The sequence below is a fragment of the Hyperolius riggenbachi genome, chromosome 5 (genome assembly GCF_040937935.1).
Source record: "Hyperolius riggenbachi isolate aHypRig1 chromosome 5, aHypRig1.pri, whole genome shotgun sequence".
NCBI lineage: Eukaryota > Metazoa > Chordata > Amphibia > Anura > Hyperoliidae > Hyperolius > Hyperolius riggenbachi.
Window position 1 is genome coordinate 5,946,815 of NC_090650.1, and position 26,837 is coordinate 5,973,651.

General features: G+C 44.2%; 1 protein-coding gene across 9 annotated transcripts in view; it reads left to right on the forward strand.

Annotated features, from left to right (window-relative positions):
- The window catches only part of DYNC1I1 (dynein cytoplasmic 1 intermediate chain 1), a 540,798-nt gene that overhangs the window by 407,933 nt on the left and 106,028 nt on the right, over positions 1–26,837 (forward strand). For 8 of the 9 annotated variants that reach the window (XM_068235055.1, XM_068235054.1, XM_068235053.1 and 5 more), the window contains one exon: positions 24,476–24,616. The exons of the other annotated variant lie outside the window; for it this stretch is intronic. In XM_068235055.1, the coding sequence (XP_068091156.1) occupies positions 24,476–24,616 (141 nt within the window). The remainder of the gene's footprint in view (positions 1–24,475; positions 24,617–26,837) is intronic. 9 annotated transcript variants of the gene reach the window in all.

The window sequence follows — 26,837 nt, forward strand, 5'->3', positions numbered from 1 at the left end:
TACTGCCTTCTGCTATATGTCACTACAGGGCCTCTTTACTGCATTCTGCTATATGTCACTACAGGGCCTCTTTACTGCATTCTGCTATATGTCATTACAGGGCCTCTTTACTGCATTCTGCTATATGTCACTACAGGGCCTCTTTACTGCATTCTGCTATATGTCATTACAGGGCCTCTTTACTGCATTCTGCTATATGTCACTACAGGCCCTCTTTACTGCATTCTGCAATGTGTCACTACAGGGCCCAATTACTGCATTCTGCTCTATGTCTCTACAGGGCCTCTTAACTGCATTCTGCTCTATGTCTCTACAGGGCCTCTTTACAGCATTCTACTATATGTCACTACAGGGCCTCTTTACTGCATTCTACTATATGTCACTACAGGGCCTCTTTACTGCATTCTACTATATGTCACTACAGGGCCTCTTTACTGCATTCTACTATATGTCACTACAGGGCCTCTTTACTACATTCTGCTATGTGTCACTACAGGGCCTCTTTACTGCATTCTACTATATGTCACTACAGGGCCTCTTTACTGCATTCTGCTATATGTCACTACAGGGCCTCTTTACTGCATTCTGCTATATGTCACTACAGGGCCTCTTTACTGCATTCTACTATATGTCACTACAGGGCCTCTTTACTGCATTCTGCTATATGTCACCACGGGGCCTCTTTACTGCATTCTGCTATATGTCACTACAGGGCCTCTTTACTGCATTCTGCTATATGTCACTACAGGGCCTCTTTACTGCCTTCTGCTATATGTCACTACAGGGTCTCTTTACTGCATTCTACTATATGTCACTACAGGGCCTCTTTACTGCCTTCTGCTATATGTCACTACAGGGCCTCTTTACTGCATTCTGCTATATGTCACTACAGGGCCTCTTTACTGCATTCTGCTATATGTCACTACAGGGCCTCTTTATACAGTCCCTAGGAGCTGAGAGTTTGGGTCCGGGGTTGGGAGCCGCATTGGGAAGATGTTCCCGGAGATTTTCTTTCATCTGTAGTGTTAGTTATCCGTGACGTGACAGTGATGCGTAAAGCATTGCCTGGCTGCTAATTGATCCACACGTGCCAATCCTTTACCCACCGCTGCCTGGCGCTCTCAGGTATCCCCGCCCCCCTCTGCCTGTCTCACCCACCGCAGATCCTTCGGCACAACCTTGTTTTATTTTTATTTTATGTTGGGGTTTCTCTTTTTGAACGCAGAGTATTTATTTTTGGAAGCTCACCCAGGGAGAATGTTTTGCCTTTGAAAGAAACCACAAAAATGTAATCAGCGTAGCATCTCCAGACGGGTCTATACAAACACCTCCAATGGGTCCCACATGTTTACACAGAGAGCTATGCAGACCGTCTCTCAAATGTTGTCATTTTTCTGCTACTTTTGCCTTGCAATGGGATAGTGTAAGGATATCTATATAAAGAGGGCCTGTCACTCATACAAAGTCAGGCTTGATTGTTCTCCCAGTCCCACAAACCGTCATCATCAGCTGATGATAGAAAATCACTATAAGATTCCCTGGTCAGGAGGCCAGACACCAGCCACTTGCTGCACACAGCCTTCAGCCATCCATCGTATCCAGTGACGCTCAGATACCTCCCGATCACGGATTTAACTGTTCGGCCGTGATTGAAAAAAAATCCGTAAACGGTGTGATTGATTTCCGGATTTCAGCCGGACTCGCGAATTCGACTCAAAATGGATTTTAAAGTTAAATCAACACTTTAAATGCGGCTATGAATTGGTAATAATTGGTTTTAAAGAGGGAAATACACTTTAATCCATCGCAGAGGTGATGGCGAGTCCCAATGGCACCTGGCGGTGGTGGTACCACTTTTTTTCCCTTGCATCGATAGCAATGACATGGCAGCAAAGTTGTCCGGTAAATCAGCTGATAAATTGTAGCATCTGTGGACCCTGGCAGTGGGAACACAGACTTTAGTAGTTAAACACAACATGATCAGCAGCAGCAGGAGGAGGACTAAGCAGCAGCACAGAAAGTCATGGCCCCTCATCGGTGGCACCAAAGCACGAGAATTGTGCCCAAACATTGTAAGCATCCGTGGACCCTGGCAGTGGGAACACAGACACAAGATACAACATGTTTTCCGGGACCTGAGGCACATACAGACGCCGGTCCTGATCATCATCACCTTCATCATAATAGAACTCTTCTCCTGACCCCCCCACCACCTCTGCCGCTCCAACATCCCCAGACACAGACCCCTCATCATCCTAAACATTAACTTGGGATGCTGGCCCGAGCCCAACCTCCTCCTCCACATCAGGCCCCATCATCTCCTCAATGGCAGCCCTCAATACTCGCCCAGACGCCGGACCGAGGGACACAACGCTCTCGTCCGGGGAGGGCTGCTGCTGACCACTGGCTGCTGGGGTGGATGTCACAACTTGCATGGGGCGTTGGCTGCTGCTGCTGGGAGTGCTGCTCACAGCGGAGGTCTGCGAGAGACTCATGATGGGCTGCTCCTCCATCATCATGTCCACCCCTATCTTTGCGTAACACTAACCTACTGCCACCTATGCCTAACTCCCCCTCCACACCTAATCTACCCCACCCATGCCTAACACTAATCTACCCCTGCCTACCCCTAACACTAAGCCAGCCCTTCCTATGCCTAACACTAACCTTCTCCCCTTTAAAAAAAAATGGGCGTGTCCATGCACTGGAAAGTGGGCGTGGTAATGACAGGTCATGGGCAGGGCCAAATGAACTTATCAGCTGTGCTATTCACAGACCGTGGACATCGACAGCACTATAAAGCCAGATGTAGGCACCCCCGCCCCTAGTATAGGTAGCCAGATGTCCCATAAGTATAAGCCCCTTCCCTAAGATTGGTGGCCATATTTGCCCCTAGTATAGGTAGCCAGGTAAAGGTGCGCCCAGTATAGGTAACAAGGTACAGGTGTCCAAGTATAGGTAGCCAGCTATAAGAGCCTCCAGTATAGGTAACCAGCTATAAGAGCCTGCAGTATAGGTAGGAAGGTACAGGTGCCCCAGTATAGGTAGCCAAGCCATGTATAGGTGCTGCCAGTATAGAAAGCCAGGCATAGATGCTGCCAGTATAGGTAGCCAGGTATAGGTGCTCCCAGTATAGAAAGCCAGGTATAGACGCTGCCAGGATAGGTAGCCAGCTATAAGAGCCTCCAGTATAGGTAGCCAGGTATAGGTGCCACCACTATATGTTAGACAGGTATAGGTGTTCCCAGTATAGGTAGCCAGGTATAGGTGCCCCCAGTATAGGTGGCCAGGTATAGGTTCCTCCAATATAGGTAGCCAGGTATAGATTCCCTCAGTATAGCTAGCCAGGCGAGTGAGGATGGGTGCATGCAGAGCCAGAGAAGGTTAAAATACTTATGTTGCCGGGATCCATGCGCTGGCGGTACTTACTTCCTGTCTTGTGTTCCATCTGATAGTAACAGCGGCGCTCAGGGTGGCGCTGTTACTATGAAATGGAATGCAAGACAGGAAGTAGGTACATGCGGCTCATGGATACCGGCATTGTAAGTATTTTAACTCTCTCTGGCACTTGTGACTCCGTCTGCCACTGTGGTGGTGGTGCTATCAGGGTGCTTATGAGAATTTAGGGAGTGCTACATCCCCGCCAGCTCCCCCTGGTGCCGCCACTGCCGGCATCATGTTACTTCCAAAGTTTATTTTGTTGTTCCCACTTATGCTCCCATGTCACCTTCCTTCAGGCCCTGTCGTCCGTGTCCTGGTCCAGCCAGGTGACATTGCATGCTGGGAAAACAGCCGGATGCATCAGATTGGTAAAAAAACAAAAAGTATTTGATTTAGTTTGAAAGCCGTTATACCCAGACTTGGCTCTCACATCGATACAGGGGGCGAGCGTGCAGCGAAACGTCTCGGAGGGGAGCGACACCGTTACAGTAACCACTTAGTACCGGTGGGTTCTGCAAACCGAGGCGATGAGATCATAATAGACGCACCCACCTTGCTACACGTGGGTGGACGCCACAATGGACTGATGTATGGCAGTTGGGTTGGTTAATGGATCGTGTGGGTGTAACAAGAAGGGAAAGAAAACAAAACAAGAACATGATGGGCGGATGCAGAGAGTTCTCACGACGAACACTTCACATTCCGCCAGACGTTTCCTTTCTTACATTACAAACAAAAAGATGGACGTTGTGAGGCCCCGCGGGTAATTATAGCTGCGACATAAATTGCTCATATAAGGGGTACGTGTGGCAGTTTGTGTACAGTAGGTAGGAGGGAACTTTGGTGCTGGCCGAGGGAGGGAGATTTCCATCGCACCTCTGACTTCCTGCAGCTGACGGCTCTGCCGGGCAGGGGATCGGCCGGCAAACTTTATCTTCACTTGTTGATCTCCTGACGGACAATGAGCCCCGCAGAACCTGATGCTGCAGTTACTGGCTCACAATGAGACTTCTCTGGTTTCACAATATTACTTTGGAGTCAGTTCTTCATTTTAAAGAGACACTGAAGTGAAAAAAAAATGGTATAATGAATTGGTTGTGTAGGACGGATAATTACTAGAATATTAGTAGCAAAGAAAATATTCTCATATGTTTATTTTCAGTTATATAGTGTTTTCTTATAGCATTGCATCATTCTCTAATATGTGCAGTTTACACACTACTCAGCATTCTAAATGATTTTACAGAGCAGGCCAGTGAACTATTGACCTGTCCTCTGGAGAGAAAAGAAAATACAGTGACTGACAGTTGAGATAACAAGCTTCAGAAGACAGATCTCTCTGCCACTTTGAAAGTCATGGAGCTCAACGGCAATTTGCATAGATAATTACTGGAGTTTCTTAACTCTCCCTGTACTGGAAACAATATTAGACTTATGTCTCCGCTCCTAGTGTTTTATTTCTTAAGCTGTACTACACATACAAATCATTATATGATCATTTTTTTCACTTCAGTGTCTCTTTAAATCTTGAAGATCAGCTTTCATGAAAGGTATACTTTGGCTAGAGGTGGAGCTGGGGAAGGGTGGCCTTATTAGCAGACAGTCTTCCTTCCATAGTTCTCTGTTCTCTTCCTCTGGGATTTTCAATGTTTTGGGGGGCCGTGTGCTTCAACCATTTCCCTTGTTACTTATTATATTGCCCGGACTAGAGTATCCCTATCACTATCTCTATGCCTATCCAATGAAGCAGGAAGTATAGAATTACTTTATACAGCACCACAGAATATGTTTGCGCTTTATAAATCAATAAAAATAATAGTCTGAGATTATAGACCTGGAGGACGACTGCTTATGATGTCATATCCTCTTCCCTCAGCTGTTCATATCCTGTGGGAGTTTCCAACACTTTAGAGAGCCCGCCCTGTGGGAGTGGCCAGTCGCGGCCAGTCTGAGCAAGCACAGTGCGCTCCCTCCGTCTCCCTCTAGTGGAGAATAGTACTGCGCCTGCACAGAGAGACAGAGAGAGCGCACTGCGCTTGCTCAGACTGACCGCGGCTGGCCGAACTTACGGGAGTCGGTGCAGAAGAGGAATAAGGAATAATATCCACATATATTCACATTAAAGGGGCACTACAGCAAAAAAACCTGTAAAATTTGACAAATAAGAAGTAAATTTTTTCCAGAGTAAAATGAGCCATAAATGGCTTTTCTCCTTTGTTGCTGTCACTTACAGTAGGTAGTAGAAATCTGACAGAAGTGACAGGTTTTGGACTAGCCCATCTCTTCATGGGGGATTCTCAGGGATTTATGTATTTTCAAAAGCACTTAGTGAATGGCAGTTGCTCTGTCCAACTGCCAAAAAACTGTACTGTGAGCAGGGAAGCTGCCCAGCATCATTGTTATAAAAAATTTTTTCGGGAATGTCTTTATAAAGAATACCCTATGAAGAGATGGACTAGTCCAAAACCTGTCACTTCTGTCAGATTTCTACTGCCTACTGTAAGTGACAGCAACATACCGTATCACATTGCTATGTATAGCATGCTTGGGGGGCCCCAATGCAAAACTTGCACCAGGGCCCATAGCTCCTTAGCTATTCAACTTAACTACTTCGCTGCCCGGGTACAGTATATCTATGCTCCTTTGGACTTCAGTTCCCCGCCCAGAGCGTAGATATACGCACCCTCCCGCCGCTGCCACTGCTGTCCGCGCTCCCGCTCGCACTCCCGCAATCGTGCACGCCGCCGCCCGCTCACCCGGAGATCAATGAACGGGAAAATACATTCCCGTTCGTTGATCTCTGTCCCCAGCAATGATCAGCATGCTTCTACGAGAAGCAGCCGACCATTGTGAAAACACTCAGTTTCCCAGCCTCCCTTCCTGCAAGCGTCCTTCCGATGCTTGTAGGACACCTGTAAAAAAATGTGGCCATCTTGTGGCCAAAAAGTAATACTACACCCAAAAACATTTTTCACATACAAATAAATTATTATCACTATTAATTTTAACTCATTAACTCCCACACTCCCCAATTGTTACCAATAATTTTTTTTGTAATATTAAAATAAATTTCAAAAAATTACAATAAAAAAAAAACTTAAATAGTTACCTTAGGGACTGAACTCTTTAAATATTTATATCAAGAGGGTATAACACTGTTACTTTATAAATTTTGGGCTTGTAATTAGGGATAGACGCAAAACTGAAAAAAATGCACCTTTATTTGCAAATAAAATATTGGCGCCAAAACATTGTGATAGGGACATAATTTATACGGTGTAATAACTGGGACAAATGGGCATATAAGCTACATGGATTTTAATTATAGTAGCATGCATTATTTAAAAACTATAATGGCGGAAAACTGAAAAATAATGTTGTTTTTCCAAATGTTTTCCTATTTTCCCATTAAAACACATTTAGAATAAAATAATTCTTGGCATAGTGTCCCACCTAAAGAAAGCCTAATTGGTGGTGAAAAAAACAAGATATTTTATTGTGATAAGTAATGATAAAGTTATAGGCGAATGAATGTAAGGAGCGCTGAAAGGAGAAAATTGCTCGGATGCTGAAGGGGTAAAACCCCTCAGTTGTGAAGTGGTTAACCTATTTTGGTTCCTGGACGTAGAAACTACGTCCAGGAACCATGCGCGCTACCGCGCGCTCCCGTGGCCGATCGCGCGCTGCACGCGCACTCCCGGCCGCGGATCCGGTAGCCACGGAATCAATGTATCGGGCTATGGTGCCCAATCACTGATTCCTCTCCCCCGCTGAAAAAGCGACAGCTTCTCTCGGAAGCTGTGCTTTTTCTGGCCGTTGCCTCCCCTCTGCGTCACTCTAAGCGTGTGTTACGCTTAGAGTGACGTCATGTAAACAAACTCATGGCCGCCATCTTGTGGCCAAAAAGTAAAACTACAACTAAAAGTAAAACAAAATAAAACAACACACAATTACATTATAAAACTATAGTTTACATCCCACCCTCCCAAAAATACCCAAATAAAATGTTTAATATAAAAAAAAAACCATTACAATAAAAAACAAACATGTAAATATTTACCTAAGGGTCTAAACTTTTTAAATATCAATGTAAAGATGAAATATTTCTATATTTTTTTTATTTTAAACTTGTAAATAGTGATAGATGCAAAACGGAAAAAATGCACCTTTATTTCCAAATAAAATATTGTCGCCATACATTGTGATAGGGACATAATTTTAACGGTGTAATAACCGGGACATATGGGCAAATACAATACGTGAGTTTTAATTATGGAGGCATGTATTATTTTAAAACTATAATGGCTGAAAACTGAGAAATAATGATTTTTTCCGTTTTTTTTCTTATTCTTCCTGTTAAAATTCATTTACAGTAAAGTGGCTCTTAGTAAAATGTACCCTCCAAAGAAAGACTAATTGGTTGCGGAAAAAACAAGATATAGATCAGTTCATTGTGATAAGTAGTGATAAAGTTATAGGCTAATGAATGGGAGGTGAACATTTCTCAAGTGAAAACGACGGAACGCGAATGGGTTAAAGGGGCACTACAGTGAAAAATTGTAAAATTTAAAATATGTGCAAACACATACAAATAAGAAGTACATTTTTTCCAGAGTAAAATGAGTCATAAATTACTTTTCTCCTATGTTGCTGTCACTTACAGTAGGTAGTAGAAATCTGACAGAAGAGACAGGTTTTGTCCATCTCTTCACAGGGGATTCTCAGGGATTTATTTATTTTTCAAAAGCATTTAGTGAATGGCAGTTGCTCTGTCCAACTGCCAAAAACTGTGCAGCGAGCAGGGAAGCTGGCCAGCATCATTGTTTAAATTATTTTAATATCTTTATAAAGAATAAAGGCCTTGCTGAGAATCCCCTATGAAGAGATGAACTAGTCCAAAACCTGTCACTTCTGTCAGATTCCTACTACTTACTGTAAGTGACAGCAACATAGGAGAAAAGTCATTTATGGCTCATTTTACTCTGGAAAAAAACATACTTCTTATTTGTTTATGTTTGTACATATTTTAAATTTTACAATTTTTCGCCATAGTGCCCCTTTAATTCAACTTAAGGTGACACTAATATATGAAATAGGAACCCTTTGCAGGTGTTTGGGATGAATTAGCTGATTAGAGTCGGACGCTTTGAGCCGAGAATATTGAACATTTTCACAATATTCTAATGGACTGAGATTTTGATTTTGGGGTTTTCATAAACTGTAACCAGAATCATCTACATTATAACAAATAAAGACTGGAAACATCCCGCTTTGCAGGTAACGAGTCTATTTCATACTGTAGATTAGTTTAATTTTTTAAGTTGAATTACTGAAATAAATGAAGTTTTGCACAATATTCTAATATTTGGAGTTTCAGCTGTACTCTCACCAAACACTAGTTTGGATTTCTATTTACCGGCTACACTTCATGAACTATTGCAGCTGATAACCCCTCCCGGCTACCAAGTGCAGCCCTCTCCTGCTTTGACAGACACTCCCTCCCACCCACCACCACCTAAAGGTGTGCTGCTACCCCAACTCCAACCCCTCCCCCCCCGTAAACCCCTCCTCCTGCAGTGCCAGTTGTCAGCTTCTCTCACCCCCCTCCCACCACTTTAAGGAGTGCTGCCTCTCGCTGCCTCCTCTGTGTAAATCTTCCTCCTTACAGTGCTGAAGTTGTCAGCTCCTCTGCCCCCCCCCCCCCCCTCCCCTTCACTCACAACTTACCAAAGTGTCTATCACTGCCTGTCCCCCTCAGAAGCCCCAGGGACCGTTATACACTTGGGGAGGGACCGGGGTGGAAGGGGGTAGGAGTGGGATTTACCAGAAATATAGGAGCGCCAACCCTACTGCACTTAGTGCTCCATTGTCACTAAAACTAAATTGTAAGCGTATTTGGCAGGGTCCTTCTCCCCGTTTGCCATTTAGGCTTGATAAGTAGCGTTTTTGAGTGATCACGGCACATATATACAGTACATACACACATACATCCGATTTTATATAAATAGATAGTCATGTCACTGGCTGTCCTCAGAGGAGCTCACACTCTAATCCTACCATAGTCACAGTGTAATGTCCTACCATATTATTATTATGTGTTTATATAGCACTGACATCTTCTGCAGCATATTATAGAGTACATAGTCATGTCACTGACTGTCCTCAGAGGAGCTCACAGTCTAATCCTACCATAGTCATAGTCTAATGTCCTACCATATTATTATTATGTATTTATATAGCACTGACATCTTCTGCAGCACATTACAGAGTACATAGTCATGTCACTGACTGTCCTCAGAGGAGCTCACACTCTAATCCTACCATAGTCATAGTCTAATGTCCTACCATATTATTATTATGTATTTATATAGCACTGACATCTCCTGCAGCACATTACAGAGTACATAGTCATGTCACTGACTGTCCTCAGAGGAGCTCACAATCTAATACTACCATAGTCATAGTCTAATGTCCTACCATATTATTATTATGTATTTATATAGCACTGACATCTTCTGCAGCACATTACAGAGTACATAGTCATGTCACTGACTGTCCTCAGAGGAGCTCACACTCTAATGTCCTACCATATTATTATTATGTATTTATATAGCACTGACATCTTCTGCAGCACATTACAGAGTACATAGTCATGTCACTGACACAATCTAATCCTGCCATAATCCTATATCAGCGATGAAAGGCAAGAGAGCTGATCACTAAGCTACCATGCTGCCCAAACAATAGATAGGGGGAGGCCTTACAACATTAAACAGTGTTACACATAGACATTGCAGTGTTCAGTAATGGTACTCAGAATAGTGATGTACAAATGTAAGGTACCATTGTTGAACACTGGGTGGCGGAGAAGAGCACACGGGGAGGAGGACTCTGCCAAAAGGGCTTACAATCTAATGTCCGATTCTAGTGACAATGGAGTCCTAAGCGGCATTCGGGTAGGAGACCCTTCCTTTCTGGCAGATCCCACCCCTACACCCCCCCCCCCTCCCAAGTATATAGTGGATTCTGGGCCCAAGAATAGTTTTTGGCAGAGTAGTAACTCACCTGTCTGCACTGCTCCATTTCTCCGTGTATTTCTGTCTTCATCCCCGCAGTGACACTGCTGGAAACAGTGCAGGGGCCCCGGGGACCATTATATACTTGGGGAGAGGCCTTGGGAGCCCAGCTGCACTCCACTTGGGGACCCTGGGGTAATTGCCCAGGTTGACCCTATGGAAGCGTTAATATGGCCTTGAGCATCTAATATGACTCAGTCACGCCTGCATACCTGCCAGTTAACAGCAGGGCCGAGGCAGAGGTGAGAGAGGCTCCAGCCTCAGGGAGCAGTGTAGGAGGGAGCGCAAGGCTGGGCAGAGGCGAGAGAGGCTCCAGCCTCAGGGCGCAGTGTAGGAGGGGGCGCAGGGCTGGGCCGAGGCAGAGGCGAGAGAGGCTCCAGCCTCGGCGCAGTGTAGGAGGGGGCGCAGGGCTGGGCCGAGGCAGAGGCGAGAGAGGCTCCAGCCTCAGGGCGCAGTGTAGGAGGGGGCACAGGGCCGAGGCAGAGGCTATCACTCCCCTATTGTGTTTGAAGCAGAGAGAAATAAGAAAAGGGGATACATGGCAGTGACTGCAAGCCAGATAACTAGAGATGAAGGTGTTGGGGGCCCTGGGGTGCCTCTTAGTCTAATAGCAATCAGTGTGTGACGGCTGGGATGGGGGAAGCACTTTGGTGTCTCAGCCTTGGGTGCTGGAGGACCTGATCCCGGCTCTGGTTAACAGAAAATGGTTGTTTCACAAATTCTGTCCAGATGCACTCCAACGTTCCCAAAATGAGCCCCACCTACCTCACGGGCGCTTGTGAAGTAATGGCGCTGACTGACAGACGTAGATGCCGCGCTTACCGTACAGAATCGCTAAATGAGGTTCCAAAACCGCCTGAAACCGGAATCCCATGGCAGGAACTCTGCGTATTCCAACATGATCAGCAAATAGGGTTTTATTTAACCGGTTGCCATGGGAACGCAGCATCCAGCCATCCACACTGGGCCTGAAACCTACTGCTCCATTTCTATGGGAATAAAACCTTAATCTGCGGCGCGCATAAAAGGGGGAGAGGCAATGTTAACCTACAGAAAAAGGCACATTTTGACAATTTGGCACGCTCGGTCCATCTATCAGACCTGCCGCTGGGCATAAGTACACCACTTAAAGTCTCAAGGAAACCAGCCTGCGGATCTTACATAATATCCGCCTTTATATATGTGTCAAAGCCCTTCCTAGCAAACCTGTCATCTTATATATTCAACATCAGTCTGCAGAAAAAAAACCACGAGAGAGAATGTATTAAAAGATCAGGGAGGGATGTGAGCTGCCAAACGTTAAAAAACATTAAAAAGTGTCCCCCGCATCGCCCCTGATCCTGCGCAATGCAGGTAAATAGGAGATGTAACGCTTGGTGTAGGCACCTGGGATTACAGCAGTTTTACTAAAATAAAAATGCAAAAATATCAGTATGGTTCAAACACACCCCAACTGCAGCACATAATACATGGAGGAGAATGATACTTATGCATTTTCAGCCCTTCATCATGTGACCATAAACCCTCCTGCAAGGCGCAAACTGGCAGGCTCCTCCCTGCCCTCACTCCTAAGCCACTCCCTCCTCCATAGGTCTAGGCTGGGGTCAAACTTGACCATGTGAAATGCGCACACGTTTTTCAGCATGGGATATTTTGGTGCATCTGTGTGCATTACAATATTCTACAGCAGCGGGAGGAGAGGGTGTGGTCTAAGTCTCAGGGACCCTCTGATCACCCCTCACCTTCAGAAAATGCTGCAGGAAGCGGGAGGAGTGGGTGTGGTCTAAGCCTCAGTGACCCCTCTGATCACCCCTCACCTTCAGAAAATGCAACAGGAAGCGGGAGGAGAGGGTGTGGTCTAAGCCTCAGGGACCCTCTGATCACCCCTCACCTTCAGAAAATGCAACAGGAAGTGGGAGGAGAGGGTGTGGTCTAAGCCTCAGTGATCATCTGATCACCCCTCACCTTCAGAAAATGCAACAGGAAGCAGGAGGAGTGGGTGTGGTCTAAGCGCCTCAGTGACCCCTCTGATCACCCCTCACCTTCAGAAAATGCAACAGGAAGCGGGAGAGGGTGTGGTCTAAGACTCAGTGATCCTCTGATCACCCCTCACATTCAGAAAATGCAACAGGAAGTAAGAGGAGAGGGTGTGGTCTAAGCCTCAGTGACCCTCTGATCACCCCTCACCTTCAGAAAATGCAACAGGAAGCGGGAGAGGGTGTGGTCTAAGACTCAGTGATCCTCTGATCACCCCTCACATTCAGAAAATGCAACAGGAAGTAAGAGGAGAGGGTGTGGTCTAAGCCTCAGTGACCCTCTGATCACCCCTCACCTTCAGAAAATGCAACAGGAAGTGGGAGGAGAGGGTGTGGTCTAAGCCTCAGTAACCCTCTGATCCCCCCTCACCTTCAGTAAATGCAACAGGAAGTGGGAGGAGAGGGTGTGGTCTAAGCCTCAGTGACCCTCTGATCACCCCTCACCTTCAGTAAATGCAACAGGAAGTGGAAAGAGAGGGTGTGGTCTGCTCAGCGCCGAAATTAGCTGCCCCATAGCAGCATTGATATGCTGTGTGGGGCACGTAAGGGTAACTTGGGGCTCCAGCGGATGCCGCACCACAAATTACGTCATCCTCTTAGTTGCGACAACTCGGAGGGGGGAGAGTATGTAACGCTGCCGAGGAGTTTAGTGGCAGCAGGGAGAGCCGTCATTTAATCAGCTCGCCCTGCGCCCAACTGACCGGCGACGCATACATATGTACGTGTGGTCTCAGCCTCAGTGACACTCTGATCACCCCCTACCCCCAGAGGATGCTGCAGGAAGTACAACTGTCCCCTCTCATTGGGCTTAGCTCACAGAAAAGTATAAATATATATACATATATATATATATATATATATATATATATATATATACATATATATATATATATATATATATATAGACATGAGTTCAGGAAGGGATTGAAGTGATCCCTCTTCATTTAGTTGATGACCAAGTCGGGATCCACCATGCCCTGAACGTCACAGAGAAACGGCAGCAGGAGAACAGTGACCGAGAGAGGGCAGCAGGACAACAATCTTGCGTATTTCCCACCAGGCCATTATACTTATTTATAATGCATTATGTGTGATATACACACAGTATATATATATATATATATATATATATATATATATATATATATATATATATAGTGGAATAAGAAAGTTTGGGCAACCTTGTTAATCATCATGATTTTCCTGTATAAATCGTTGGTTGTTACGATACAAAATGTCAGTTAAATATATCATATAGGAGACACACACAGTGATATTTGAGAAGTGAAATGAAGTTTATTGGATTTACAGAAAGTGTGCAATAATTGTTTAAACAAAATTAGGCAGGTGCATAAATGTGGGCACCACAAAAAAAAAAATCTATATTAAGTAGATCCTCCTTTTGCAGAAATTACAGCATCTAAATGCTTCCTGTAGGTTCCAGTGAGAGTCTGGAACAACCCCCCCCCCCCCCCCCCCCGGTCCCCCGAATCTGGTAATTTTGGCTCTGAGGTAGTTGGAGCTCCATCATAGATAATAGCCGTGGCTACAAGTAAGCACCTGTGGTAGGTCCCAGGGCCCAGGTTACCTCTTATGGACACGATTCGCGGTTATTATCATAGGCTATGGCTGCACCCGAACTGCCGCAGCACACCCTGTGCCTTCTAGCTGCATGTCTGAATCAGGTAATTAAGGTTAGGCATAGGTTTGTAGGGGGTCAGATAGGGTTAGGCGTAGGTTGGGGTTAAGGTTAGGCATCAGTTGTAGTGAGTTAGGGAAAGGTTGGGGCAGCCGTTAGGATTAGGCGTGAGTTGGGAGGATTGGTTAGGGTTAGGCATCAATTGGGAAGGTTAGTTAGGTATCTGTAGGTTTGGATTAGGCATCATTTGGCGGGGGGGGGGGGGGCTGTTAGGGTTAGCCATGAGTTGAGAGGGTTGGTTAGGGTAAGGCTTCAGTTGGGAGGGTTGGTTAGGTATCAGTTGTCATGGTTAGGCATCATAAGGGAGGGTTGGTCAGGGTTAGGCACCAGTTGGGAGGGTTGGTCATGGTTAGGCATCAGTTGCCAGGGTTGGTCAGGGTTAGGCATCATTAGGGAGGGCTGGTCAGGGTTAGGCATCATTAGGGAGGGTTGGTCAGGGTTAGGCATCATTAGGGAGGGTTGGTTAGGGTTAGGCACCAGTTGGGAGGGTTGGTTAGGGTATGGTTAGTGATCTGGATATATAATGTGGGTCCATGATGTTCTTCAGCTACGGGGGAATAGATAGCTTTGTATAATCTTTATATAATATCCCGATCCATCACACAGATGTTTATTATTTCTGTATATTCCCGGCTGTCAGGCTCATCCAGCGTCAGCCCATCTCTCTTCCCGGAGCCGTATTTCACAGATTCATTATGTCGTACAGCTTTATTATCTGCAGCTTTACGAGTTCACTTTAGCTGCCATAGTATGGAACTGATTTCTGCTCCAGTGTATTTATAAGATTACTGGCAATCTCACAGCTCCATATTTCAACCATTGGCCGATGAAAGTCCTGATGTTCCGCGAAGCTTCATCTCTGGACTGAGGCAGTGGGGAGGACATTCTGACTCCAGCACATAGTCTCTGTCTTCGTCCTCCGCAGGCTCTCATCGTTATCAGCTTCTGATGGGCCCACCTCAAAGTATCTCCAGAATGTCATTTTAGATAAACAGCTATTTGTAGAGTCCAGAGTCCAGGTTCTGCTCCTGTCCAACTTTGTGATCCCGGAGGTCCCTGCAGCGTTTTTGGCAGTATAGCACTCTCCTTTATTTGTGTCCCCGTCGTCATCCCACTGGCTGCTTCTTCTCTTTGACCCGGGTCATAGTACATGATAAAGTGCTGGGTCATGGAGAAGAGGTGTCTCTACGAGGATGAAGGTGGGTAGCTGGAGACACGGAATGCAGGAGGAGTGCACCAGCCAGGACAGGTGAGTCGCCACACTGCCGAAAATTTGACAGGAGCCCAGAGGAGTTGGGGGGAGATGGGGGGGGGGGCTGACACATGGTTCAGGGGTTCTGAGGCCCGGTGGGGGAATTTGGCAGCAACAAAGTGTATTTATTTGTTTACAATATGTTTCACAGGTGCTGGCCCGCTTCTTCAGAACCTATGTAGCGTGAGCACCTTTCTTCAGGAGAGAGGCCCTCACACTCACATAGCTCCTGATACAGGCACTGTATTGATCTGAAGAAGCGTGCCAGCACCCGTGAAACGTGTTGTCCCTTTTAGTGCTTAATCAAACAATTACCGTATATTCCGGCGTATAAGACGACCCGTCAACTTTTCCAGTTAAAATATAGAGTTTGGGATATACTCGCCGTATAAGACTACCCCTCTTCCAACGCACACCAAATAAAAATAAAAAAAATCATACACTGGTGCTGTGTATGAAACAGATACTGGTGCTGTACTGTATGTGATACCCAGTATGTACTGTAACAGTATATAGGTGATTGACTGGTTGGATTGGTCAACTCTCCCTCTCCCTAAGGGGATTGGTCAGCTCTCCTTGTCTGCCTGTTTATCAGAGCGATATGGAAGAATAGCTCACTCTGTGCCCATAAAACACACCTCTTTCACGCTTCTGGCCCCGCCCTTGTATCCTATTTACCTCCTTCTCTGCCTCTCAGATCTCACACATGTGCGCCTGTCGGTAACAGGATAGGGCTTATCACCCGGCATCAATGACACCCGGCGTATAAGACGACCCCTAAATCTTCAGATGATTTTCAAGGGTTAAAAAGTAGTCTTATACGCCAGAATATACTGTACATGTTTTTGCATTACTATTAGTTCATCCTTCACTTACAATATATCTTCTATGTTTTATAACCGTACTGTACAGGTAACCCTTCTGACTTCTGTCAAGTTCTTCCTGCCATCCCCTCTCCTTACTGGGTAGATTCCTCCTCACTTATTGTGCCCGCAGCCTTTTGGAGCACTGTGGCATTGATGTGAGGTCTGGTGGTCCTGGAGACAGGAAACAAGATCAGCAGTACAGCACTCAAAGTTGGTTCAATCCATAGCTGCCTAATCTCACCGTAGGAGAAATTTAGACCATTTCCTGTCAGAGGAGGAAGAGAGAAAAATTCTCTTAGATGTGCACAGGCATTAATAAATACCCCAAAGAAGTTCTAGCCGTGGGCGTCCACTGAAAATAGTTTAGTAAGGGGGATATTATCTTTGACCCACAAAAGTAAGATACACAGGCGAATGGTGTGTTACATTTATCCCACATAGTATCTCACAGAGGCCCTAATGCACTTTTGCCTCCATTCACACATAGCTGGCATCACCCTGAGGAAGTGGTGCTAAACCACGAAACATGTTGTCACATGGGTGCATAGATTTATTTTGGCTTACAAGCTTTTGTTTGATGATGATTCCAGGCAGAAGGACAGATGCACACAGCGACAGACACAACTGAACCTGACAGACGGGGTGTTTACTGGACGCATGGTACACATAATACTGGCCACAAAAATGGTTACACAAGAGATTAAGTGCCACCAATGCCAACAATAGATGAACTACAAATTTCAGCAGCACAGTGAGTCTAAGCAGGGATACCTCAGCCTCGGCTAATAACCATCCAGTGTGTGTATAAACTTTAAAGCTGACCATACGTTAGACAGGCTGGCCACCAGATCGACCATCAGATCCCTCTCTGACCGAATCTGACCAGGGAGGGATCTGTTGCCTGCCCACACACTGTAGATGGTTTTCCAATAGATTTCAACATTAGCCGCTGCCACCACCTGCCAGGCTGCCGCCTCCACCTGCTGCTCCACCCTCCATGTATTGTACATGCCCCCTCCCCCGTCCCATGGAGAGTAAGTCCTGAAAGTTGTGTGTGATCAGGTCAGATGTTCGTACATTTGGCCTGTTCTACTTGCTTTGCTGCATAAGATTATCTAGACTGTTGTGGGTTGTTGGTGCCTGTTCTGCCTTGCTGGAGACACAGATTAGTCCATCTCCTCATGGGGGGGTTCTCTGGGTTTTCTTTATTTTCAAAAGCACTTAGTGAATGGCAGTTTCCTCAGTCCAACTACCAGAATAGTGTGCAGTGAGTCAACTGGATGTCTGACATCTCTGTGGAGTTGTCAGGGAGTGCTTTTAAATGAATATAGATAATCTTTAGGTTCCCCCATGAGGAGCGGGACTGGTCCAGAACCGGTACTAACTAAGAACCATCAGATTGAAAACACTTACCGTAAGTGAGCGCTACATAGGAATAAATTCATTTCCAGTGCATTTTTCTTCATAGTGCCCCTTCTGTGGGATCAAACCATGTAACCAGCCTCCTATCCTCACATGCATGACCCCTGTGTGTCCATCACTGGTTGTCCTTGTTTGGACCACTTTTATTAGGTTCTGAGCTCTACCCACTAGGAATGCCACAAAGGGCGCCGGCCATTTTGGAGGTGCTCTGATCAATGATGTGACCATCACAATTTAGTCTTTGTCAGAGTTGTTATGCAAAACAGACGTTTGCCTTCTTAAAACAGAAGGTATTTGTGATTATTCAGGTTAGAGTGAGCTTGAGATGTCTCCCAGGGCGTCACTGCTGAACATACAAATCATCCTTTGTTGTCCATAAAAGCTGGCCACACCTCCAGATCCGCTGGAATGCAATGATGTGTCAGCTTGTTAATTGTACAGAGCCACAATAATCCAACATGCATACACTGTTTCAGATTGGTTGATACTCATCAGTGCATGGCACGGATTAATGGGGTAGGACTTGATTGAATCACCCAGAGTGAGGCCTGGTGCACACCAAAAACCGCTAGCAGATCCGCAAAATTCTAGCAAATTTTGAAACGCTTTTTCTTCTTTTTCTGTAGCGTTTCACCTAGCATTTTGCGGTTTTGTGAAACGTTTTTGGTGTAGTAGATTTCATGTATTGTTACAGTAAAGCTGTTACTGAACAGCTACTGTAACAAAAAACGCCTGGAAATCCGCTCTGATCTGCCGTTTTTCAGAGCAGTTTGCGTTTTTCCTATACTTAACATTGAGGCAGAAACGCATCCGCAATCCAAAATCTGCAGCAGCCCGGGAGTATGCGTTTCTGCAAAACGCCTCCCGCTCTGGTGTGCACCACCCCATTGAAATACATTACCCTAGCGGATCCGCACCCGCAAGCGGATCGCAAACCGCAGCCGAAACGCTCTGGTGTGCACTAGGCCTTACAGAGTATGCAGCAAGCTCATGGTAAACTAGAACTCCCAGGAGTCTGTAATGTCTGTAATGCCTTGTGGGAGACCTCAGAAGCACACTCCAACCTGAATTGCAAATACCTTCTGTTTAAGGCCTCCTGTCCATGAACTGTTGAGCTGTGTGCTCAGCAAGCAGTCACCAGGCAGCAGTGAGCAGATATCAGGCAGCAACAAGCAGTTGCCAGGCAGCAGTGAGCAGATATCAGGCAGCAACAAGCAGTTGCCAGGCAGCAGTGAGCAGTTACCAGGCAGCAACAAGCAGTTATCAGGCAGCAGTGAGCAGATATCAGGCAGCAACAAGCAGTTACCAGGCAGCAACAAGCAGTTTCCAGGCAGCAGTGAGCAGTTACCAGGCAGCAACAAGCAGTTATCAGGCAGCAGTGAGCAGTTGAGAGCGTTTTAGAGGCATTTCACTGCCTATCAACAGTTCGTGGAAAGGAGGCCTAAGAAAGCAAACTTCTGGTTTCCATAGCATTTTAGTAAGAGGGCCTTCTGATCTCATTCAGCTCCTTCCACACCTCGGAGTTCTGGTTCACCATGAGCTTGCTGGGCAATCTGTTTGTCAGGGCCCTTTCACACTGGGGTGGTGCGACAAATTGCCACACTGCTTCTACAGACTAATGTATCCCTATGGGAAAGTTCATACTCCCCACGTTGCGGTACGCTGCGCCAGAAGTGCCAAATTTAATGCTAGCACAGAACTACGTTACCGTGCGGTACGTGCGGCAATCTACGTCGGGCCAGAGGTCATATTAGTCACATGGGTTTTTTAAAAAGTTGGTGTCATGCAGAAGTGTCTTTTTACAATACCCTTACGCATACCCGAAGCAGGGAGTGACCGCAAGCACATGTCACTTCCCGCTTGGCTGGTGGCCAGACAGGTAACACTGTATACTAACACGGTATTCCCTGAAGACCTGTTGTGGATGATGCGGTGCGGCGGAAGCACCGCATCGCTGACGCTGGTTTACAGTGTGAAACCGGCCTTGCTCCGAACTTTAACCCTGCCCATTTTTCCTGCTTTCAACACATCAACTTTTTGAACTAACTGTTAGCTTCCTGCTGCTTGTTTGCTTCCTGGGGAATATATCCCACCCCCTGACAGGTGCCATTGTCACCAGATAATCAATGTTATTTACTTTGCTTGTCAGCGCTTGTCATGTTGTAGCTCATCGATTTATTTTCAGCACATGGCAAACAAAAGATAAATTGTGCCTGATTACCTTAAAGAGAAATGTAACTTGTGTGTGGAAAACTGTATTCATTATAGAGAATGTTAAGTGAAAAGTTTAGTGCCAAGTTATTTACCTGAGTCTCCGTCCAGCCCCCTGAAGTCCCCGATGTCCTCCTCCGTAAGCTGGGCAACTTGGCAAGTCCCCGGCCACTGAGCATGAACGGCGCTGGCTGCATGCCTCCTCGACTGCACTCCGCAAATGTAACTTACTGCGCAACCTCAGAACGCTCCCGGCCACGGGGCCGCAAGGGAGGAGGCACACGGCACAGGGCCACGCATGCAGCATTCGGAGGGGGGCAGCGGGGTAACAGAGCAGCGTGAAATGACGGCGGAGAGCCAGAAAGACGTTAGGGGGCTGGAAGAAGGCTCAGGTAAGTAACACTATATTTTCCGCTTAAAATTTCCTATGTTTGTTCCTGTCCGTGGCAAATAATAAACGTAAACATCAGATTACTAATTTTTGTTTTTCTGTGCACATAAAAAACAGCCATTACTTTTAAAAAATGAAAAAATATCACCTAATAAACATATTACTGTCAACATGCTCACTAGTGTGGCTCTCATTTCAGTTTGAGAACAGTTCTCCCATGGAAAGGGGGGGGGGGGGGGGGGGGGAGAATCTCATTTGTGTTTGGTCCCCCCCCCCCAAAAAAAAAAAATAAACAAAAATCATGGGAAGACCCCATATTTCTGCAGAACACTGTACAATAAAAAATCCTTTATGTCCGTTAGGAGCAGTGATGAGTAAAAATGCCAATATTCTTTTCACTTGAATTTCACAAAAATGATGAAAAATTCTATTTTTGAGCAAAGTCTTTAAAGAGGCTCTGTAACAAAAATTCCAGCCTTATTTATTGTATCCTTTAAGTTCCTATACCTGTTCTAATGTGGTCTGTCTTACTGCAGCCTTTTGTAGTTGCACTGTCTTTGTAATATATCTTATCTTCTTTTCTTTGTCAAGCTTTGTCGAGCCAGGGAGGAATGTGCTGCCTCTGCTGTGATGGGGAGAAGTTATACATGCCTCCCTGCACGCCCCCTGCAGGCTCTGTGTGCTTTGTTTACTACTCACAGACAGAGCTCTGAGGGGGAAGGGAGTTGCCTGTCTCATGCTGAGAACTGTGAGAATCCCAGAGTGGAGTGCAGATAATTCTTTATGTAATACTGTAACATGAACATATTGTAACATCAAACACACACACACATATATATATATATATATATATATATATATATATATATATATATATATATATATATATACACACACACACATCACTTCCTAGTTGGCGCCATGTTTCTTGTTTGTAAACACTGCCTAAAATTAGTAGCCAGGATCACGGGGGGAGGAAGAGGCGGAAAACTATTTTACATTTATTGGAGGAACCCCTCCCTTCCTTTCATATTGCCGGAACAGAATCCGGCAGACTGGTGGAGTAGGTGGTGTCCAGCAATGGAGGATTTGCTAATGGCTGCCACCTGTATCACCCTAGTTTTGCAAAGAGAAGGGTGAAAAGCATGCACTGAAATGCTCATAGGCTTTCAGGAGTGTTTATTTATCTTTGTATGTGTCAGAGTGCTGCAACTAAATATTTTTAATTAAAAAAATGTTTGGTTTGGGTCCGCTTTAATAGAATGGTATGCTTTTTATTGTAAGAATTTGAGAGTACAGATTCTCTTTAAAAATAATTTTGCAAGTTCTGATAAAAGTCTGTGAATCCTGTGAACGTATTTTTGTAAATCTGTTTATGGCAGTCCTGATATTGAGTGGAAGGAAATGAGTTTCTGATTATTAGCGCATTAGCAAGCGTATTTCCAATATGGCCATTATTTTTGTGAACAACAAAAAAACCAAGTGATTGGTTGTAAGGCGTAATGCGCACCACATACAGTTCTTCTTTTAGACACTCATTAAAGTGACACTAAAACTAAAATAAACTTATAATAGAATGAGCAAATTTGGACAGAGGCGCCAGGCAGGTTAAAATGATCTAAAAACAACTAAAAAGGAGGAGTACAGGTGGACTTACCTCCTGAAATGATGGACAATCGAGATTGTTCAAATCGCAAATAACAATTTATTTTGGCACTCCGCAACGCGTTTCGCAGGTATAACCCGCTTCATCAGGCAAGGAGTGCAAGCTCAAAAAGGTCCAATAGTGGCAATGCGCATTGCCACTATTGGACCTTTTTGAGCTTGCACTCCTTGCCTGATGAAGCGGGTTATACCTGCAAAACGCGTTGCGGAGTGCCAAAATAAATTGTTATTTGCGATTTGAACAATCTCGATTGTCCATCATTTCAGGAGGTAAGTCCACCTGTACTCCTCCTTTTTAGTTGTTTTTAGATCATTTTAACCTGCCTGGCGCCTCTGTCCAAAATTTGCACAGTATATAGTCCACCTTGGGTGGAGGGGACTGTCCCCTTCTTTCTATCTACAGAGAGCGACTTCTTAAACCTGAGTGGGGTCAGGTTCTAATACTCCCCACCTGCATTTCAAGTGGTTGCCTATGTGGTAACCCGTGTTTGTGAGTATATCCACATCTGTTAATTATTTCGCCAACAATTGTTAGACTTACTGCACTATATTGGGCTCTCGGTTTTTCTTATTGTTTCAAGTGCATTATAATAGAATGAATTGTATGTGCAGTATGGACAATTGATAGAACATTAGTAGGAAAGAAAAGAGTCTCATATTTTTATTTTTCAGTTATATAAAGCTTTATTGTTTATAACATTGCATCATTCTCTAATATTTGCAGTTTACACACTACTCTCTGCATTTTAAACTATGAAACAGAGCAGAGCTAATGACTCTGAACTTCTCTGCAGTAAAATCTTATTTGAAGTTGTCTGTCACTGTTTCTGTGAGTATAAGTGCTTCAGTTACAGTGCTTCAGAAAACAGCACTGTAACTGACTAAATTAGTCGGAGAGCTCAGAGAAGCTCTTTTGCATAGATAACAAGTGAATTTTCCTAACTATTTTTGTACTGGAAACAATATCAGAATCATTTCTTTGCTCATAATGTTCTATTTCTTAGCTGTACTACACATACAATTTATTATATCATAAATTATATCACATGTTTGTTTTCACTTCAGATTCCCTTTAAAGGACACCCGAAGTGACATGTGACATGATCAGATAGACATGTGTATGTACACTGCCTAGCACACAAATAACTAGGCTGTGGTACTTTTTTTCTTTTTCTGCCTGAAAGAGTTGAAAATCAGGTATGCAAGAGACAGCTTCTGTCCAGGTCGGGACTGGGTCAGACTATATAGCATAGCCCTCACTAATACAGTGGTCCTCAAACTAAGGCCCGCGGGCCGAATGCAGCCCCCTGAGACTCTTTTTACCGGCCCCCCACACATAAAATGTATTACTTATAGATGCGGTCAGCTAGACAGCTACATCTTTAAATATTGGTGGTCCGCATATAGAATAGCAGTGCTGGCAGCACCCATCCACATGGAAGCCAGAAAGCAGTCATTCGCTGGTTTCCAATCATATTCCACATCAGGTGACACCGCTGTCCAATTGGACTTCAGGTTGTCACCTGGGTATGCTTAACTTTCTGATCCGCAAAGACATCATTTTATGTATACTCCAGCCCTTCAGTAGTATGTTGACCCGGCTCTCGACTCGACCGAAAATGTTTGGGGACCCCTGTTGTAATAATTAATTACAGCCATAAAATACTTTCCTGTCAGTAAATGGCTTCTGAGAGCAGGAAAGAGAAAAAACAGGTCAAAAATTCATAGATTTGAGCTCTGGCATACTTCAATGAAGGTGTTATTGAGCAGAGGCAATGAAACAGTAAAAACTTAAAAACTAGATTTAAATATAAAATAAAACTGTGAGACACCTAAAAAGTACTTTTTTTGGAGGAGGAGGATAGATACAATTGTTTTTCTCATCAGTTTATTTTCACCTCGGATGTCCTTTAAGTTTATGGACTGTAATATACTGTAATATACACAGAAAGCAGCATCGTGGAAGTGTTGTTCCCCCAGTGGTCACTAGATGGCGCTCCAACCCTTCAGCTGACTGAGCTCAGCAATTAGATGGCAGTTTATAGAATTCCAGACTTCTTATCAGCTCCAAGTTGATTCATTCTTGCAAAGAGGCGGCATTGTGCCCTGCAGAATCCATCCCATGGCTGGCATCCCGTGTACCTGGCTGAGCCATGCATGAGGGTGCAGAGCTGGGCACAGGGAGGAAGAGAGACCCCCCCCCTCCCTCCCCCATACTCCTCTCCCTCCACTGTCATCAGCAGTGGACAGTAACTTCTTGTGATATTAAAGTTACAGTACACCTTCTCCAGGCTTTCATCTCCACACTTTTATGACACTTTTTTTTGTTGTTTTGAAACGTGCAAAGTTTTTAATTAGGTTCCAGACAGCCGGAGGCAGCAGCAGCGCCACTCAGTCCTGTCTCTCTGCTTTACAGCACAACAAGCCGCTCTACTCCTTTGAAGACAATGCAGACTATGTCTACGACGTCATGTGGTCCCCTCTGCATCCCGCACTCTTCGCCTGCGTGGACGGGATGGGCCGACTGGATCTCTGGAACCTCAACAATGACACTGAGGTGAGCTGCCTCTTAACCCTTGGTGACTGCAGCTGCCCCACGGTGTGTGTGCCAACAGGGCGCCAGCTGGCCAACCACGCTCCTGTGCCTACCATGCTGCACTGGGGACTTTATTATTTGTATTATTATTATTATTTTGTATTTTTATTATGTGTTTGTATTAGTATTAGGTATTGGTATTATTATTATTTGTATTATTATTATTAGTATTATTATGTTGTATTATTATTAGGTATCGTTATTATTAGTATTAAGATTATAATAATAATAATTATTATTATTATTATTATTATTTTGTTATTATTATGCCTTTAAAATGTGCCAGTATCTGTCATGCAATAAATGGCAATAACCCATAAAAGATCATAATAATAAAAATGGCATCATGACCAGACCTAAATCATTATTTTTAGGTATTCATGTATTATTTTATATAATGCTATCTCATCTGTGGTGCTGTAGATGTTACGGAGGGGGCAGCACAAATAATAATAAAAAAACAACAAAAACATGAACTACTTCCAATGATGAGATGATGATGGTGGTAATATTAATAAGAATAATTATGGTTATTATTTATTCATTTTATTTATATTGAGTCATCCTCTGTGGCACTGGATAATATCTTATCATATAATATATGCTGCATTGCTCATTATATGAAACAGTGTCTGAGATGCTGTAAATTGAACTTACAGAAGATAATAAAATACATAAAATACATCCAGTGATGGGATTATGATCATGGTGATTATTGTTATTATTTATTCATTTAATTGTATAAAAAGCCGTCATCTGCAGCGCTGTAAAATGATTATATAAGGTACATCCAACAACGAGATATAATATTATTCATATTATTATTGGACCATCTTTACCAAAAATGTATGATATGCATGAGGGCCTGAGGAGTGTATGTATTTATTAACACTACAGTTGGATTGGTTATGCCATTACTTTCAATACATGAATTTACAAAATGCGTTTTTAGAGTACATTTTGGAGATAGTAAATACCACAGGATACCACAGATAATATATATATATATATATATATATATATATGTATATATATATATATATTAATATTTTTTTTTAATTTAATGTACAGTATGGCTCTCTTGTGCACACTTTTATCAGTATTTTTGTTCACATTGCAGTGGGCCTCCTCTTTTGTGTACACTTTTTTTTTATGTGTACCGATATTATACCTTTGCATTTTGAAATTGTATTTTTAAATGTTTCAGCTTCTTAAAATAACATTACTAATACTACTGCTAATAATACTTTTGCATTTTAAAACTGGATTCATTCTGTAGGTATTGCAAGACCTATTTCTCTTTCCTGGTTCTGAATGTAGCCGTGGGCATTAAGGGGTTAAGTCCTCTTCCTTCAATATAGACAGGAAGTTAAAAAGCCATAGAGGACTCCACCCCCTCAATCATTACCATTTGATTCCAATATGGGAGGGAATCTCATGCCTACTCCCAATTCTGAAAAGGGTTAAGGAAAATGATGGTGAGTATAAGTTTTATATTTCCTGACCCTACACATGGCAGTGGGCACGACGAATTGGCAAATGCCAAAGTAATAAACTGAAATGAGATGAAATTCAAAAATGAAACTCTGAGCTTGAAAACCAATACTGGCTTGGCCTGCTAACTCCACATCTAAAGGTTGGCCATATGAAGTGACCTGACCGTCGCTCTGCAGACTTCTTCCGGAGTCTTTGGCTTTGAAATGGTTTCTTAGAATAAATGGTATTAATATAGTTGGTTTCTGCTTTAATATACATGATGTGCCAGTTCTTGCAGCTACTAATCCGGGCGTTGTCACCCTTTTGTGGTACATTCAAAGGTGCAGTTTCCTCACCCAGGTAAGATCAGGTCACAATTTTAGGCAGAATCTGACCTTATGACCACTTCATCTTGGTGGATAGCAAGACAAGAGTTTGATCCTCTGATGCCTTCTCCATGGAGTGATTGCAGGGAGACAGGATAATGTCCAGGATAAGGCCTTAGGAGATTTCTTGTAAATGCAGAAGCGCCGGCTCTACGGGCACTCTGAGCACAGGGTAGACTGATGAGCCTGCAATTTAACTTGTTAGACTTCTTGATTTAAACACTCAACCAAAGGATGCGGAGTCCATCTGGTCTCTGTCAACATGGAAAGAACTGACACAGGCAGCTTCAGTGCACTTAGGCTAACGTTCTTTTCCCAAG